At 45.5% G+C, this 19,224-nt stretch overlaps 1 protein-coding gene across 1 annotated transcript in view; it reads right to left on the minus strand.

Annotated features, from left to right (window-relative positions):
* fcsk (fucose kinase) overlaps positions 1-19,224 on the minus strand; it is a 376,256-nt gene that overhangs the window by 133,475 nt on the left and 223,557 nt on the right. The window contains exon 4 of the mRNA XM_078211155.1: positions 15,722-15,772. Within this exon, the coding sequence (XP_078067281.1) occupies positions 15,722-15,772 (51 nt within the window). The remainder of the gene's footprint in view (positions 1-15,721; positions 15,773-19,224) is intronic.

Below are 19,224 nucleotides of genomic sequence, written 5' to 3' on the forward strand. Positions count from 1 at the left end.
TGTGTGGCGGGGTGTGCATGTGTGTGTGTGTGGCAGGGCGTGCGTGTGTGTGTGTGTGGCGGGGCGTGCGTGTGTGTGTGTGTGGCGGGGCGTGCGTGTGTGTGGCGGGGCGTGCGCGCGCGTGTGTGTGTGTGTGGCGGGGCGTGCGTGTGTGTGGCGGGGCGTGCGTGTGTGCGTGTGCGTGTGTGTGTGTGTGTGTGGCGGGGCGTGTGTGTATGTGTATGTGTGTGGCGGGGCGTGTGTGTGTGTGGGGTGGGCGGGGTGTGTGTGTGCGTGGTGCGTGTGTGCAGGGTGTGTGCGTGCGTGCATGCGGGGTGTGTGCGTGCGGGGTGCGCGCGTGCGGGGTGCGCGCATGCTGGCCGTGGGCGATAGGGACGTACAGCCATGGGTAGTGAGGGACGGAGGAACTGGGTTTAGGCCATGGAGGCCAGCTATATTTAGCATAGGCTGTGTGACAAATCTCTGCTGCTCACAGCACAAAGACCTACACATGCGCAATTGCACCCTTTGCTGCTATCAGCCGACTTTCTGGTGATTTTAGCCCCACCCAAACCTCCTGCTGGTGAGAAATGGATTTCAGGATTTTTTCAAGCACTGAGTGTGTAAGATTTGACATTTGGACTTCCGAAAAAAAAAGACCCCAAACTCTCCTGTTTTCAGGCTCGTTTTGAACTTAGAATTTTTAAATAAGATCAACCCGTTGGTGTTTACTCTCGTTGTGCAACATCAGGGGAGACTGACTATACTGTATAAAAACAGATACAATATAGAGGTGCAAATAAAGATATATTGTTAGAGAAAGTGAGGCGAAGAGAAGGGAGCTTTAACTTTTTTAAAATTTGAATTTTGTCCTTTGTGAGGTTTGTCAGTATTGAGAAATGGAACACTTTCTACTGTTCGCCCACAGATCAGCGCCAAACACTCGCAGCTCAGCTTCATCAGAAACTTCCAGTGTGATACCTCCTAAACAAAACATTCCCACAGCTTGTTTAATAAGATTGTTAAATGGTGCAAAACAATAAGCTGTAGATTACTTACTAAAACAAATTGAGATGACCCCAGACTCATTTCTAATCTGATCTCTGCAGGTAGCAGAGCGAAAGCTTTCATTTATTAGTCTGGCTGAATCCCAATCTAGGCACCAGAGCAAAAGCCTAATTTTCAAGAGGCACATTAAATTATAACTTAGATGTGTGTTCGAACCTTCCCCATATATACTGAACACTGTCACCATTCCTTGATAAAACTAATGAATAATAGTCAAGTGGAGATGGAGAGCAAATCACATTAAAGTGATTTAATTATTAACTATTAAAGTTGAAGGACAAATGTTCACCAAGACACTGGGGAGAGTGTCATGAGATCTTTTATATTCATCAGAGAGAGCAGACAGGGCCTTCATTTAATGTCTCATCAAAAGATGGCACCTCCAACAATGCAGCACTTCATCAGATCTGAGCTCAAGTGTCAACCTAGATAATGGGCTAAAGTCTCCAGAGTGAGACTTGAACTCACATCCTTCAGACTCAAAGGTAACAGAGCTACTCACCAAATCATGGCTAACACAGAAAAGTCAGCATTATAAATCCAAAATTACTCAAAGGGGCAAATCAATAAATCTGCAGGCATTTGAACAACTTTGCAATGTATAGTGAAGAACAGACCTATGAGGAACATGCAAAAACAAGGCTGCATCAAAGTTGAATGCATTTTGTTCAATGTATTTATTGTACTAGACCATGGCTGGATCTAAAACTCTGGTATCGTCAACCAGCTAATCATTTATTTTACAGGGTACTTTTTGAAGTCTCATACTGTGTCTGAATCTCAGTGAGGTTGGCAAGTCTCCGGGATTGTTGCTGAGCTTTCATGAATTAAAGATTAATTTCCAGGACTGCGCTGTGAGCATCCCGGGAGAAAAAAAAATCTAAGGGGCATTCAAGAAGTTGCGCTTCTTTTATTTTCTTTGAACATTTACATTTACTTGTTACAACATTTTTGAAGCTGGAGAAAAAAGGTTGTTTGACTGGGTGGAGAATTGGGAAGCAGGAGACCATGTGTCAAAACTTCCAGGAATATGTCCAAATGGAGGCAGCAACCCTAAACCTTGCACACAGCCAAAAGATATCAATGCACATCAGATTTTTTCATACAGACTGGTTGCATGTAGAATCATACAACATTTAACCTTATATTTCATGGTTAAGATTGACAGCACACTCACAGGCCACTGGGGAGAGTGTTGCAACATCTAATTTAAAATACGACAAAGAAAGCAGGCAGATAATTTTCACCAGAGGGTGGCTATCGGCAACAGTATCAACTATAATTCTTCAGCAATATTATTCCACAGAATGTAAAAGCACACAACGCAGGACTAAGTACAACCCAACTGATGGAAGAATAAATCTGAAATGATCCAAGTCATTAGTGTGTAGTTCTGATACCTTCCCACATCACTGATGGGGGTGGTTTATAATCTCAATAGTTCTCACAAAGAAAGAATCAACAAACTTTAATTTATATAGGAGATTTCACATCCCCAGGATGTCCCAGTGCATTTCATAAACAATGAAGTATTTCTGAACTATTTCTGATAGAGGTTTACAAGATGTTGAGAGGTCTGGATAGGGTAGACTCTCAGAGGCTATTTCCAAGGGCTGAAATGGTTGCTACGAGAGGACACAGGTTTAAGGTGCTGGGGGGTAGGTACAGAGGAGATGTCAGGGGTAAGTTTTTCACTCAGAGGGTGGTGGGTGAGTGGAATCGGCTGACGTCGGTGGTGGTGGAGGCAAACTCGTTGGGGTCTTTTAAGAGACTTCTGGATGAGTACATGGGATTTAATGGGATTGAGGGCTATAGATAGGCCTAGAGGTGGGGATGTGATCGGCGCAACTTGTGGGCCGAAGGGCCTGTTTGTGCTGTGGCTTTCTATGTTCTATGTTCTATGAACTGTAATCATTGTTCTTAGATCAGCAAATGTAATATCCATGGGGAGGCAGCGGTGTAGTCGTGTTGTGACTGGACCAGTAATCCAGAGGTCCGAGCTCTGGGGATGGTGAAATCTGAATGATAAAAATCTGGAATTAAAAGTCTAATGATGACTACAAAACTATTGTTGATTGTCATAAAAACCAATCAGTTTCACTAATATCCTTTAGGGAAGGAAATCTGGCCTACATTTGACTCCAGACACCCTGGACAGTGCTCACTCTTAAGCTTAAACTTAAGCCTCAGCCTGGATTATATCTCCATTCTGGTGAGGTTTGATCCTTCAATTTTCTGAAGCTGAACTGCTATCTCTGCACTGTCTGACACTTGGAATTGACAGGTACATTGTCATAGATAGTCATAGAGATAAACAGCATGGAAACAGGCCTGTGGGCCCAACAGATGGGAAAGTGGAGAAGCTTTGCAGCTGGGGACATTTCCTGAACACATCGTTCCCCCAAGTGGTATGAAGTGTCCTGAAGTTCCCATGTGGTGCAGGAATTGCAAACAACAGATCTCAGCTGCCCATCGTAATCTAATTAATCTCAATTTTCTCTTTAAGCATCTAGCATATATCTTGTTTAAACTACTAATTTTAATTAATGCCTCTAGACCGGCTCAGTGCTAATACTCCTGTTAATTCACTTACTGTTGTACTTATCCTGATTAAAATTTTTAATTTCCCACTCCTAGTTTAAACAAATACCCTAAAGAGAGAAAAAGAAGAAAAATACTCCCCAACTAACCAGGTACCTGTTTTCCTTTAAGGTCGCTGATTGTTTTTCTTCTTTTCAAACTCACTCAACCTGTCTCTTTCTGTCTCCCTATTGCCACTTTAAACTGTGGACCTCAAGCATTGTTCTTTCTCAGACTAAATTCTTGTCGCCGCTTTTAAATGCAGATCTCTGACACTGTTCTCTCTCAGGCTTGCTCCCTCTGTCCCTCCTTTGCATGATGACTGTCTTGCATATCATAAAATGGAGATTTATGCTTGAATCAGCTAATCATTTATCCTATGTTAATCTTTTGTTCTAATTGGAAATGTAAAGTCATCTGCTATCTGAAAGCTTTATCTCTTTCCGCTTTTGCAGTCAGCAGGCTAGTTGACATCAGAGGTCATCTCAAGTGACCCCAATCTTGCCTTAGCCTTTGACCATGCAGTCTATTAGCAGGACATCACTGGAATCCTGACAGATTTCTTTCACCTCCTTCCTCCAGAGGGACTGAGGTCAACAATAGTGGATGTGTGCTGGCACACCCGAGGAGCTAAATTTTATAATTACAGGCCAATTAGTTTAATCTTGACATTTCTGATTAAGGGTGGAGTTACCATAGATTGCATTACACAGAATTATACAGTATTTCCAGCTCAGAAACAGGCCATTCAGCTGAACTGTCCATTTCAGTATTTATGCTCATCTCTCTGCATCTCCAACAACATCTCCTTATATTCCTTTCCCCTTCATTTGTTTTCTGGCTCCCCCTTAAAGGTTCAACTCTCTGTTGAAGTGAGTTCTACATTGAAACCTCTCTCCGTGTAAAGCAATTTCTCCTGAATTCCCTATTGGAGTTATTAGTGTCTTATTTTCATCGAGCCTCGTTCTGATGTGCCCTGTCAGTGGAAACATCCTTATTATGTCCATGCCATCAAACCCTTTCATCATCTAAAAATCTCCATCAGATCACTTTTTTGAGAAAAAATAGCCCCAACTATTGTGGCATCATTCTGTTTATCTTTTTTCATACCTTCAGCAGTGTCTCCATATTCTTTTCATATTATGGAGCACAGAACTCTCTTTAAATTTATTCATGGGATATAAGTGTCACTGGCTAGTTTAGCATTTATTGCCTACCCCTTGATGCGCTATTCAGACACGAGTCTTGAAGCTCAGTAAATGAAAGGCTTTTATTTACTGTTAACGAAGCTACCAGAACTTATATACACTATCCCAGACTGAAGGGGTCCCGGCCAGAGCAGGGACTCTTATACCTCTCCCAGGAGGCGGAGCCCGACTGGGATGTGCCACAACACTACAGTACAAAGGTGTAACAACCCCACCCTAACCCAACAGCAACAATAGCACAACCCAACAGTAACATATGTACATCCTTGTAGTCCTGGCCAGCCCCTGGCTCAGCACTATCCAGTGGGAACCAACGATGGTTCACCACATTCACCCCTCCTTTGAAAACAAAGGCCGGCGGGGTACAAACAACAGAATAAAGTGTCAGCAGTCTATAAGTTCAGACGGTCAGGGGGACCGCACCGTCGTTGTGACCTCCTCAATACCGGCGGTGACACCGGAGTAGGCACTTGCGGTGGCGTTCTCCCCAAAACGGCGTCCAGCTGTTCTTCCACGGACTCACAGGCCGGTTGACCCTGAGGTGACGGTAGTCCAGGGGATCCTGACACGCCCTGCGGTGGCGACCATCTTCTGGGCTCAGGCAAACTGTACATGGGAGTAAAATGGTTAAGCAATGGTCCCGATGCTGCCCGCGCCGTGTCCAGGGAAGAAACAAGAGATAAAGGGTTTGTTACAGGGGGTATGGGAGCGACAGGGGTTGCTACGTCCCCTGCTGGCGCCAGGTCTCGGATCGAGACCGTGTCCTCTCGCCCGTCAGGGTATGCCACATAGGCATACTGAGGGTTGGCGTGGAGGAGATGGACCTGTTCGACCAACGGGTCGGACTTGCGGGCCCTTACATGTCGCCGCAGGAGGACGGGTCCTGAGTACGTCAACCAAGACGGTAATGAGGTCCCCGAGGAAGACTTCCGAGGGAATGAGAACATCCTCTCGTGGGGAGTAGCATTGGTTGCCGTACACAGGAGGGAGCGAATAGAATGGAGCGCATCAGGGAGCACCTCTTGCCAACGGGAGACTGGAAGACCTTTTGACTTCAACGCCAGTAAGACAGCCTTCCAGACTGTAGCATTCTCGCGTTCCACCGGTCCATTACCCCTAGGGTTGTAGCTCGTGGTCCTACGAGAGGCAATCCCATATGAGAGCAGGAATTGCCTCAAGTCATCGCTCATGAACGACGAGCCCCTGTCGCTGTGAATGTAGCTGGGGTACCCGAACAGTGTAAAGAGATCACGGAATGCCTTGATAACGGTGGCAGCGGATGTATCAGAGCAGGGAACAACAAAAGGGAACCGGGAGTACTCATCAATGATATTGAGGAAGTACACATTCCGATCCGTTGAGGGAAGGGGGACCTTAAAATCAACACTCAGTCTCTCGAAGGGACGAGTGGCCTTGACTAAATGTGCCCGGTCAGGTCGGTAAAAGTGCGGTTTGCATTCCGCGCAAACCCGACAGCTCCTTGTTACCAACCTGACGTCCTCCACCGTGTAAGGCAGGTTGCGGGCTTTTACAAAGTGGTAGAGCCGAGTGACCCCAGGATGGCACAGGTCATTATGGAGGGCGTGCAAACGGTCCTCCTGTATACTAGCGCATGTTCCACGCGAGAGGGCACCCGAGGGCTCATTGAGTTTCCCTGGACGATACATGATATCGTAGTTATAGGTGGAGAGTTCAATTCTCCACCGCAAGATCTTGTCATTCTTGATCTTGCCCCTCTGCGTGGTGTTAAACATGAACGATCAGGGTGAACCCGTTTTCCCGCCAAGTAATGGCGCCAGTGCCTGACGGCCTCCACAATGGCCTGGGCCTCCTTTTCCACCGCTGAATGCCGAATTTCGGGGCCTTGGAGGGTGCGGGAAAAAAATGCGACGGGCCTGCCCGCCTGGTTAAGTGTGGCGGCCAGGGCAAAATCAAATGCATCGCTCTCCACCTGAAAGGGGATGGACTCGTCTACAGCGTGCATCGTAGCTTTCGCGATGTCGGCTTTCAATTTATCGAAGGCCAATCGGGCCTCTGGCGTTAAGGGAAAAGTCGTGGACTTAATGAGTGGACGGGCTTTGTCCGCGTAGTTGGGAACCCACTGCGCATAATAAGAGAAGAAGCCTAAGCATCTTCTCAGTGCTTTTGCACTAGCAGGTAAGGGAAGTTCAGAAAGGGGGTGCATACGGTCTGGATCAGGGCCAATGACCCCGTTTTCTAGGATGGCTAAACGGCGTGTACGAAACACACACTTCTCCCTGTTGTAGGTCAAGTTCAGGCGAGATGCAGTGCGTAGGAAGTTCAGGAGGTTTGTGTCATGGTCCTGCTGGTCATGGTCGCAGATGGTGACATTATCCAGGTACGGGAAGGTAGCCCGCAGCCCGTTCTGGTCCACCATTCGGTCCATAGCACGCTGGAAGACCGAGACCCCATTGGTGACACCAAAGGGAACCCTGAGAAAGTGATACAAGCGACCATCCGCCTCAAAAGCCGTGTATTGTCGGTCCTCTGGGCGAATGGGGAGTTGGTGGTAGGCAGACTTGAGGTCTATGGTGGAGAACACCCGGTACTGCGCAATCTGATTGACCATATCAGATATGCGCGGGAGGGGATACGCATCCAGCTGCGTATATCGGTTAATGGTCTGACTGTAGTCAATGACCATCCGGGGTTTGTTCCCGCTCTTGACCACCACGACCTGCGCTCTCCACGGACTAACACTGGGTTGTATGATCCTTTCTTTGAGGAGCCGCTGAACCTCAGGTCTAATGAAGATCCAATCCTCAGTGCTGTAACGCCTACTTTTAGTCGCGATGGGCTTGCAGCCTGGCACAAGATTCTGGAACAAGGAGGGTGTGGTGATCTTCAGCATCGAGAGGCTACAGGCGGGGCGCGTTGGGCAATTTGGAGGCTGCTGCTGCTTTCCCACTGCCAGTGAAGGGAGTGGCCCACCGTACTGTAGGATTACACTCCTCAAGTGGACCATGAAGTTTAGTCCGAGAAGTATTGGCGCGCAAAGATACGGCAACACAAGGAGCTTGAAACGCTCGTAAACTGTGCCTTGCACCTTCAAGGTAACCACGCAACTCCCTAGCACGGCAACAGACCGGGACCTTGATGCCATAGAGATTGTCTGTTTGGCAGGTTGAATCTGGAGTCCACACCGCTTCACAGTGTCTGAGTGGATAAAGCTCTCAGTGCTCCCGCTGTCAAACAGACAATAAACCACGTGGTTATTTACCTGGATATTCATCATAGATTTGTCAAGTCTATGAGGCTTGGCCTGGTCCAGGATGATCGACGCCACCGTTGGTTCCTGAGCGCCACTGCAGGCAGCTGAAGTCGATGAGGAGGACCCCTGCTGGTCGTTCATGGTCAGTGTCGACCAACATGGCTGCCCCCATGAATCGCACGTGGGTGAGGGCGCCAAACTCAGCGACCCCTGGTGGTCATACTCCTCCGACTCCGTCGACCGTAATGGCGTCGTCCTGGTCTCGCACATGGACGAACCCCGCGACGACTTCGACGATGAAGACCCGAGCTCTGAAGAATCGCAGGCTGCACTGCCGTTCCTGGGTTTAGATCGGCACACTTTTGAATAATGCCCTTTTTTACCGCATGTGGTGCACAACACAGCTTTAGCGGGACACTTTTGCCGAGTATGCTTCTCTCCTCCACAGAAATAGCACCGCGGGCCGCTCGGGGCTGCAGCCGTCGTCTGGCCCGAATGGGAGCACGCCATTACACAGCATTTCGAACCCGAGGGACGAGGAGGGATTTGCGATTGCTCCTGCCACGTTGTCTCCACATGGTCCTCCGGATATAAAACTAAGCTCTTGGAGGCCGACTCGAGCGTCTCTGCTAACTCGATGGCCTGGGTAAGATTAAGGTTACCCTTCTCCAACAGTTTAAGTCGAATGTATGACGATCCGACCCCAAACGCATCTCGGGCGAGGTCGTACATGCTCTGCTCAGCCGACACAGCTTTGCAGTCACAGCCCCTGGCTAGCTGTAGGAGCTCATTGGCATAGTCCTCCATCGTGTCGCCAGACTGCCGTCGTCGAGTGGCTAGGAGGTAACGAGCGTGTATCTCGTTAGGTGGTTTGGTATAGCGCTTCTTTAGAAGCTCGAGGGCCTTAGGATAATTAGTGGCCGCACGGATCGCGAGGTAGACAGTGTCGCTTACCCTCGCATGGAGGACCCGGAGTCTGTCATCATCTGTGGTGACCGCTGCGGAGGCTGCCAGGTAGTCTTCGAAACACTTCAGCCAGTGGTCGAAGGTGTTAGAAGCGCCCACCGCACGTGGATCTAGCGTAAGGCATTCTGGCTTCAGAATTTGCTCCATACTCTCTTTTTTTTTTCCGACGAGAGTTTAACGACAGTAAATAAAGTTGATGCGCTATTCAGACACGAGGCTTGAAGCTCAGTAAATGAAAGGCTTTTATTTACTGTTAACGAAGCTACCAGAACTTATATACACTATCCCAGACTGAAGGGGTCCCGGCCAGAGCAGGGACTCTTATACCTCTCCCAGGAGGCGGAGCCTGACTGGGATGTGCCACAACACTACATTACAAAGGTGTAACAACCCCACCCTAACCCAACAGCAACAATAGCACAACCCAATAGTAACATATGTACATCCTTGTAGTCCTGGCCAGCCCCTGGCTCAGCACTATCCAGTGGGAACCAATGATGGTTCACCACACCCCTAATTGCTCTTAGGGTGATCGTGAGCTGCCTTCTTGAACCGTTGCAGTTTGTGTGGTGTAGTCACAAACCGTAAGGGCGTTCAGAAGGGAATTCCAGGATTTTGTCCCAGTGATAGTGAAGGTACAGCGGTAGATTTCCAAGTCAGGATGGGGAATGACTTTTGCCCTTGACCTACTAGGTGGTATGGGTTGCAGATTTGGAAGGGGCTCTAAGTTGCTGCAGTGCATCTTTAAGATGGGATACTCTGTGCATCAGAAGTGGAGGAAGTGAATATTTAAAGATGAGGAAAGGGGTGCCAATGAAGCAAGCTGTTTTGTCCTGGGTGGTATTGAGCTTCCTGGCTGTTGTCAGAGCTGCACTCATCCAGGCAGGTGGAGAGTATTCCATCAGATTGCTGGCTTGTGCCTTATAGATGGTGGACAGGCTTTCCGGAGTTAGGAGGTGAGTTACTCTCTGCAGAAATTCCATCCCTGACCGGTTCTTATTGCCTCAGTATTTATAAAGCCAGTCCAGTTCAGTTTCTGGTTAATGGTAATCCCCAGGATGTTGACAGTGGGGATTCAGTGATGGGAATGCCACTGAATGTCAAGGGGAGATGGTTAGATTCCTTCTTGTTGGAGATGGTCATTGCCTGGCACTTGTGTGGCACAAATGTTACTTGCCACTTGTTAGCCCAAGCCTGGATATTGTCCAAGTCTTGCCACATTTGGTTCAATACCTGAGGAGGGGAAAATGGTGCTTAACATTATGCAATCACTTGTGAATATCCCCACTTCTGACCTTATAATGGAGGGAAGGTTATTGATGAAACAGCTGAAGATTATTGGGCCTCACTGTTCACCCATAGAGACTTATAAAATTCTAACAGGACTAGACAGGGTAGATGCAGGGAGGATGTTCCCGCTGGTGGGGGAGTCCAGAATCAGGGGTCACAGTCTGAGGATTCTGGGTAGACCATTCAGGACGGAGGTGAGAAGACATTTCTTCACTCAGAGTGGTGAGCCTGTGGAATTCAGGAAGTAGTTGATGCCAAAACATTGAATGTATTCAAGAGGCAGCTAGATATAACACTTGGGGCGAATGGGATCAAAGGTTATGGGGAAAAAACAGGGATTAGCCTATTGAGTTGGACGATCAGCCATGATCGTGATGAATGGTGGAGCAGGCTCGACGAGCCAAATGGCTTCCTCCTGCTCCTATCTTCTATGTTTCTATGTAAATGCCTATGTTGCAAGTTCATCAATGTCTTCCTGTATTTTGTCATATTCCTCTGCAATATTAATAATACACAGCAAATTTAGGAACTGGACTTTCAATTCCTGAGGACAAATTGTTTGTGTAAATAGTGAACACCAGTGGTCCAAGCTCTAGTCCTTGTGCAATACCATTTCCCACTTTGTGCTAGTCCAAGTACCTACATTTTACTCCCACTCTATGTTTACTGTTTCATAGCCAATTTGATATCCTTTCTGCTACCGGTCCTCAGACACCATATGTTCTGATCTTAGTAATGGGTCCTCTAAGCAGCACCGTAGCAAATGTGGTAAGGATAAAAGAGGTACACAGTGAGCATGGTATTCAAAATGGCCAACTGTAATTGACAAATTCATAGAACTCTCGGAAGAGGTGCCAGGCATGATAGGTGCAGTAAATTAAGTGGATGCAGGTTCCATGTGTGCTGACTCAAACTGGTTTGGGATCATGACATCTTACCATTTCTTTAATAATTCATGGGTTTTCACCAATTTATTAAAATTGTCATGAAGAAGCACTTTTAATAGTTTGGAACTGTGATTCTTGTCCTTTGCTCTGAGCCACTGGGAACTACAGGTTTATTTTTTTCACCTATTGCTTTGACCAATATCAAATGCAAAGCACGGTTTTCTGTCCTTGGAATCAGATTTAGGAATAATAGGGTGGAATGTGGAGAATAAAATATATTTATATATAGATGGCTTCTTTTTGCTTTCTGTTAAGGTGATTTATTTTCCAATTTACAATTTCCTCCCAGCTATAAGCCTCCTGTGAAAGCTGTTCCTGAAGTTGAGACATATAATACCAAGAACATTAATGTCCACAATTACTTCAGATACATCCAGAAAATAAATTAGTACAGATTGGTCAGCCCGAGTCTCAGCTGACTGTGATTTGCTGTCTTTACATTGCTGGGTACACTTTGGTTTCACTGCAGTCATTTTCTCTGACCCCAGAAAGCCAGACTGCCTGCTGACAGTATAATATTGGCATATCAGTTTCCCAGTTTTTATATGCCAATATTTCTCTTATTTTCAGTCTGTTCAAAATTTATTTTTCATAAATTCTCCCTTCTGCTCCTGGAATTTTTTATCAATACAGCTCAGCTGACATAACTCAGCTAGAACTGCTTATGTCAACCCTAATCCATTGACCAGAAACTGAACTGGACCAGCCATATAAATACTGTGGCTATAAGCATAGGTCAGAGACGATGAATTCTGCGGTGAGTAACTCAACACCTGACTCTCCAAAGCCTGTCCACCATCTACAAGTCACAAGTCAGGAGTGTGATGGAACACTCCACTTGCTGGATGAGTGCAGCTCCAACACTCAAGAAGTTCGACACCATCCAAGACAAAGCAGCTCACTTGATTGGCACCCCAGCCATTGACTTAAATAGTCACTCCCTCCACCACTGTCACATAATAACAACACCATCTAGACTTACGACCTAAAATGACAAGGGCAGCATGTGCAAAGGAACACTACCACCTGCAAGCTTCCCTCCAAGCCACATACCATGGAACTACATTGCTGTTCCTTCATGGTCACTGGGTCAAAACCCTGGAACTTCATTCCTATCAACACTGTGGGCATATGTACACCACATGAATTGCAGCGGTTCAAGTGGCCTTTTGGCTAAGATCAAGTGTATGGACGGCAGCCCATGGTCGGCCGCACTTGGTTGAGTTCATTGGGTTACGCTGAGGCTTCATATGTTTCATATGAAGCAATTTTTTAAAGCGGCATCTCGGCCTTTTGGCTAAGATGCAAATGAGCTCAAGTCTTGGAGGAGGCACCTCCCCCTTCTCCAATCAGCTTGGCTCATGTAGATCAGGCCCAGGACAGGGTGGTTTGGTCGCTCGCCCTGTCTTGTCAGCCTGGATCTGAAACGTCTCAACTTGTTGAGACTCTGAATTGGATTTGATTTGATTGAATTGGAAAAGTATTAAAAAAAACAGTGACTACACTTCAGAAGTATTTCATAGGATGTCCTCAAGAGCTTTACAGCCAAAGTTCAAGAAAGATTTCTATAAATGCAAGTTCTTTTTTCACTCTTATGCTTAAAACAAATCCAAATAATTTCAAAATATAGCCATAGCCTCCAGAATCTCTCTGGCAATGTGTCTTTATTTATTTGGTCATGAGATGTGGACATTGCTGGGCAGCACTGTGGCACAGTGGTTAGCACAGCTGCCTCACAGCGCCAGGGACCCAGGTTCAATTCCTTCCTTGGATGACTGTCTGTGTGGAGCTTGCACATGCTCCCTGAATCTGCTTGGGTTTTCCCCGGGTGCTGCGGTTTCCTCCCACAATCCAAAGATGTGTAGGTTAGGTGGATTAATCATGCTAAATTGCCCCTTAGTGTCCCAAGATGTGTAGGTTAGGGGGATTAGTGAGGTAAATGTGCATTATGGGGATAGGGCGCGAGGGGAAAGCGGGGGGTAATGGCCCAAACGGCCTCCTTCTGCACTGTGGGGATTCTTTGAACAGTATTTAAGGCTCATCCCCAATTGCCCTGAGAAGGTGATGGTGAGTCCCCTTCTTGAACTGCTACAATCCATCTGGTGTTGGAAAGTCTAGAGTGCAATTAAGAAAAGAGTTCCATATGATATGAAAGCACTACAAAATGTTTCCAAGTCAGGATGATGTGCAAATTGGAGGGCAACTTCAAGGTGCTGGTGTTCCCAAGTAGCTACTGCCCTTGTCCTTCTGGGTGGTAGAAGTTGCAAGTTGGAGGTGCTGCCAAAGAAACCTTGTTGAGTTATTGCAGTGTATTATGTCAATTGTATACCCTCCAGCCATGGTATGCCAATGGTTGAGTGAGTGAATGTTTAAGATGTGGATGGGGTGCCAATCCAGAAGCTGCTTTTTCCCAGATGATGTTGAATTTTTTTAATGTTGCTGGAGTTGAACACATCCAGGCAAACAGAGTATTCCATCGCCCTCCTGCCTTGTGCCTTTCAGATAGTGAATAGGCTTTGGGGAGTCAAGGGGTGAGTTACTTAACCCAAAATAACTAGCCTCTGACCTGTTGCCGTAGCCACAGTATTTATTTAGCTGATCCAGTTCAGTTTCTGGTCAATGTTGATTCCCAGGATGCTGGTAATGGGGGATTTGGCAATGATAATGCTGCTGAATGTCAAGTGGAGATAGTTATAGGAGATGGTCATTGTCTGGTATTTGTGTGGCACAAACATTATTGGTGATTTATCATCATAAGCCTCAATGTAGTCACTTCAAAGTTAATTTGATCTGGTTTATTCAATATCTTTTACTAAATTTGTCCTCACGTTTTAAGGATGATCACTGTGCAAACACACAAAGAGAGTGGCCAGGAAGAGGTCCAGTCTATATTATCCAATAACAATGCCATGGCAACTCTTCAGCCACCCTAACCCTTGAGATCTCTGAGAAAAGAGAAAAGCAGATCAAAATACAAGTGAATTAGAGAGAAAAAAAACTGGAAGATTCCTCTCCAATCCCTCAGACAATCAATTGGTTCGAGATTACATTGGCCTTGACTTACATCACAGGATAACTATGTCTCGTATGAGATGATCTCTCCTCAGCCAGAAACAGTTCCAGCTCTTGTTCAGCAATTCAGCTTTTGCTGCATGAGTCAGAAACCTATCCCACTCGTCCCCAGTTCAAGAGGCAATTACACCAGCCAATCTAATGCAGATATTTTGGATGATAGAGTCCCAGGGCACCAGCTTCCCCAGTGGTTAATGACACCAGGGGGGGGAATTTTCCCATTCCACCTGCCACGGGAATCATGGCGGGCGGGGGGGCGGACCCATGAAAAGGTCTGTTGACCTCAGGTGGAATTTTCCAGTTTTAGGGTGAGCACGACTGGAAAATCCTGCCCCAGGTATTTGGGTTGTTGGGGTTGGGAATGGGAATTGCTCTGGAAAAATCAGATCCCATCCTCACCCAACATCCACTTTCCAGTAGAGAGCATTGGATGTCAAAGAGAAGACCTGGCTAATTTTTATTCCTCAGAGCCCATGGCTGTTAACATTGCCCAGGGTTAGATCAGAAAATAGATTGCGGACTCTGGTCTAAGTTTGGGACCAGCCCAGTCTGTGGAACACTGGGCAGTAAACTTCTACAGTAAGCCATCAAGGCATTCTGTCCCTAGTGTTTTTATTATCAATGCTTTATTCTCTCTTGGGTGTCACTGTGGTTTAGTGGTAGCACTCACCGCTAAATTAGAAAGATCTGTGTTCATGGCCCACTCATTAGATTTGAATTATAAACCCAGGTTGAAAATCCAGCGCTGAGGTGACGACATTTTTTGCATGGTACATTAGATTGAGGCCCCACATTTGCTTTAAAGTTAATGTGAAAGATCCCATGACACTATTTTAGTAAGAACATGCAAGTTCTTCCATTATCTTGGTCAATATCCTCCAACCAATGTTGCTAAAAAACAGATTATTGGTTCACTATCACATTTCTCTATGTGGGAGCTTGCTGTGCACAAATTCACTGAAACATCTGCCATATTACAACACTGACTACCCTTTACGTATATCTTATTGACTGGAAAACATTTTGGGGTGTTCGAAGGTTATGAAAAGTGCTAACTAAATGCAAACTCTTTCTTTCTTGATGAGGTTATAAAAGCTTCATAGAGACAGCCTAGCTCTATCGGTCTCAGGGAGCTGTCACACTAATTACAGGAAGAACTGTGGGAAGCACCAAGTGAACTCAGCACGACAGAAATATGTTCATCCTGGAGAATGGAAGAGTGTGCCAATGACCTTCACTGAAATCTGCAGAGAAAATCTAAATGAAAGGGTGCATTTGGTGTTCATTGCACTTTCCAGCTTCTAATTACAGTGAGATCTGCACCCACCCTCTACCTTATGGTTATCACATTAGCTAAAGGCTGGACTCTGATGACTCACCATGTGCAGGATCAGTATTCGCGCAGTCTGCAGCACATCAGAGGTGACAACCTGGAACAAAGAGGGGAGACAATGTTAGGATGCATGCTGCAAATGAAGAGTCTCAACTTTGTTTCCTATATTCCCTCCAACCCTCCTAAAAGTGCTTGTTAATACTGGGGTTTGTTTCACAACTGAAGTTTTCTCCTCAGAGCTCCTGCAAATTGTCATTTCATGTGCGAGACTCAAATGAAAATGTCACTAGATTCTACAGTGGGGGAGAATCACATTAAAGTTTGAATCACTCCTCATTGGACATCTACACAATAAAATGCTTGCAAGGATCATTGGTGATTCTTAGTGGGAACACGGGCTAATTTTTCAGGGCAAGAAATGAGCAATTATGTTTTTAACTATTAACAAAGCAAAGGTCAGTTAGATTCAGAATTCAACCTCTCTAGTTGAATTTCATCATGCTTTTCTGTAACTGCAGTCTCTTCCATTTTTACTCCTCCTTTCTTACTCAGCTTAGTGTGCCATTTAAAGCTCATAGAACATAAAAGAAAAGCTAAAAGTGTGCGATATATACTCTCTCACAGAGACAAAATCCGTTATTACACCATATATTTTATCCCAATAAAACCTCTATTTTTTAAATTTATTTTTTTCACAGGATGTGGGTGTTGCTGGCTAGACTATCATTTGTTGCCCATCCATAATTATACTTGACTAGGTGGCGGTGGGCCACTTGAACCGCTGCAATTCATGTGGTGTACATATGCCCACAGTGTTGATAGGAATGAAGTTCCAGGGTTTTGACCCAGTGACCATGAAGGAACAGCAATGTAGTTCCATGGTATGTGGCTTGGAGGGAAGCTTGCAGGTGGTAGTGTTCCTTTGCACATGCTGCCCTTGTCATTTTAGGTCGTAAGTCTAGATGGTGTTGTTATTATGTGACAGTGGTGGAGGGAGTGACTATTTAAGTCAATGGCTGGGGTGCCAATCAAGTGAGCTGCTTTGTCTTGGATGGTGTCGAACTTCTTGAGTGTTGGAGCTGCACTCATCCAGCAAGTGGAGTGTTCCATCACACTCCTGACTTGTGACTTGTAGATGGTGGACAGGCTTTGGAGAGTCAGGTGTTGAGTTACTCACCGCAGAATTCACCGTCTCTGACCTATGCTTATAGCCACAGTATTTATATGGCTGGTCCAGTTCAGTTTCTGGTCAATGGTAACCCCCCCAGGATGTTGATTGTGGGAGCTTCAGTGCCCTAATGCCTTGAATGTCAAGGAGTGATGGTTAGATTTGTTCTTGTTGGAGATGGGCATTGCCTGGTACTTGTATAGTGCAAATTTACATGCTGCTGAAGAGCTGAAGACTGTTCTGAAGCCTGAATGCTGTCCAGGTCTCACTGCATATGGACAAGGACGGCCTCATTATCTCAGCAGTTATGAATGGTATTTAACATTGTATGATTCCAGTTCTGCTCTTATATTGGCGGGAAGATCATTGATGAAGCAGTTGAAGGTGGTTAGGGCTAGAAAACTGCCAAAGAACTCCTTCAACAATGCCCTGGGACTGAGATGATTAACCTCCAACAACCATAATCACCTTCTATTCATGATGGTTTTAAAAATATTTTTAAAAAAGCAATGTAGACACACTGCTAGAAACCAAAGAGAAGCATTATATTGGTGCATTATACTTATGCAGAATCCATTCTCACTCAGAATCACAGTTCTGGGCAAAAATATCAGGTACAAGCTCATGCTTTTGGGATGTTTATGGGGTGTTGATTGAGAGATAAATCCTGGCCAGAACACAGATGAGAATTGTCCTGCTCTTCTTTGAAATAGTGCCTTAGTCTACCTGAGATGGCAGACAGGGTTTCAGTTTAACATCTCACCTTAAAGAGGGCATCTCCAACAGTACAACACTCTCTTAGTACTGCACTGACGTACGAACCTTGATTTTTGTGTTCAAGTCCTGGAGTGGGATTGAACTCAGAATCTTGTAACTCAGAGGAAAGAGTACTGAGCAATGGCTGACATTTAATAATGTTATTGTCAAATATCTATGTTTGATTTTACTTAACCACCTATCCAAACATTAGAAATTTCAATTACTGGCGATTGTCAGATTGAAACAAAATTCAATAAACATTTTGAGCTATTTGTATTGTTTTAGGCACTCTCAGCATATGGGCAAGACCAGCATTGATAGCCCATCACAAATTGTCCTTGAGAAAGTGGTGTGAACCATTCCCATGTAGTGCTTTGATATGACTGAGTGATTTCCGCATAATGCATTTTCTAGTTGTTCAGCCTGAGGTTGTGGGTGTCACTGGCAAGACGAGTATATATATCCTATTGGAACATGGCAGCAGTTTGATACAGTTAGTGGTTTGTTAGGCCATTCCACAGGGCAATTAAAGTTAGTCATAGAATCATACATTAAAGAAGAGGCCCTTCGGCCCAACGAATCTGCACCAACAAAACTACACTAAATCTACACTAATTCCACTTTACCAGCACTTGGTCCATAGTCTTGAAATTTCAAGTACTCATTCATGTACTTTTCAAAGGTTTTCCTGCCTTTGCTACACTCGTAGGCAGTGCATTCCAGACTCCCATCACCCTTTGGATGAAAAGGTTTTTCCTCAAATCTCCTCTAAACCTCCTGCCCCGCACCTTAAAATTATGCCACCTTGTCATTGACCCCCCTCAGCTAAGGGGAACAGCTGTTTCCTATCCATTTATCCATACCTCTCATAATCTTATACAGCTCAATCAGGTCCCCCTTTACCTCCACTGTTCCAAAGAAAACAATCCAAACCTATCCAGCCTCTCTTCATAGCTCATCCATAGTTTTAGCTACAGGCAACATCCTGATGAATCTCCTCTGCACTCTATCCAGTGCAATCACATCTTTCCTATAGTGGGGCAATCAGAACTGCATACAGTACTCCAGCTGTGGCTTCGCCAAAGTTTTGTACAGCTCCAACATAACCTCACTGCTCTTGTAATCTATGCCGCAACTGATAAAGGCAAGCGTCCCATATGCCTTCTTAACTACCCTATTAACTGTCCTGCCACCTTCAGGGATCTGTGGATAAACACTCAAAGATCCCTCTGGTCACCTGAGCTTTCTAGTGTCCTGCCATTCATCAAGTACTCCCTTGTCTTGTTACTCTTTCCAAAGTACATTTTTCAGGATTAAATTCCATCTGCCACTGTCTGCCCACCTTCCTCATTATTAACCATCCCACCACTCATTATGTCATCTGCATGCGCACACATGTGTGCAAGCACGCACACACAGCCTTCCACACCACCCTCTGTCTCCTAATATTAAACTAGTTTTGGATCCAATTTGCCAAGTACACTGGAATCTATGTGCTTTTACCTTCTTTATCAGTATCCCATGTGGGATCTTGTCAATGGCTTTGCTAAAATCTATATAAACTGCATCAACTGGACTACGCTCATCTACATACCTGATTACCTCCTCAAAATATTCAATCA

This window comes from Mustelus asterias, chromosome 4 (genome assembly GCF_964213995.1).
Source record: "Mustelus asterias chromosome 4, sMusAst1.hap1.1, whole genome shotgun sequence".
NCBI lineage: Eukaryota > Metazoa > Chordata > Chondrichthyes > Carcharhiniformes > Triakidae > Mustelus > Mustelus asterias.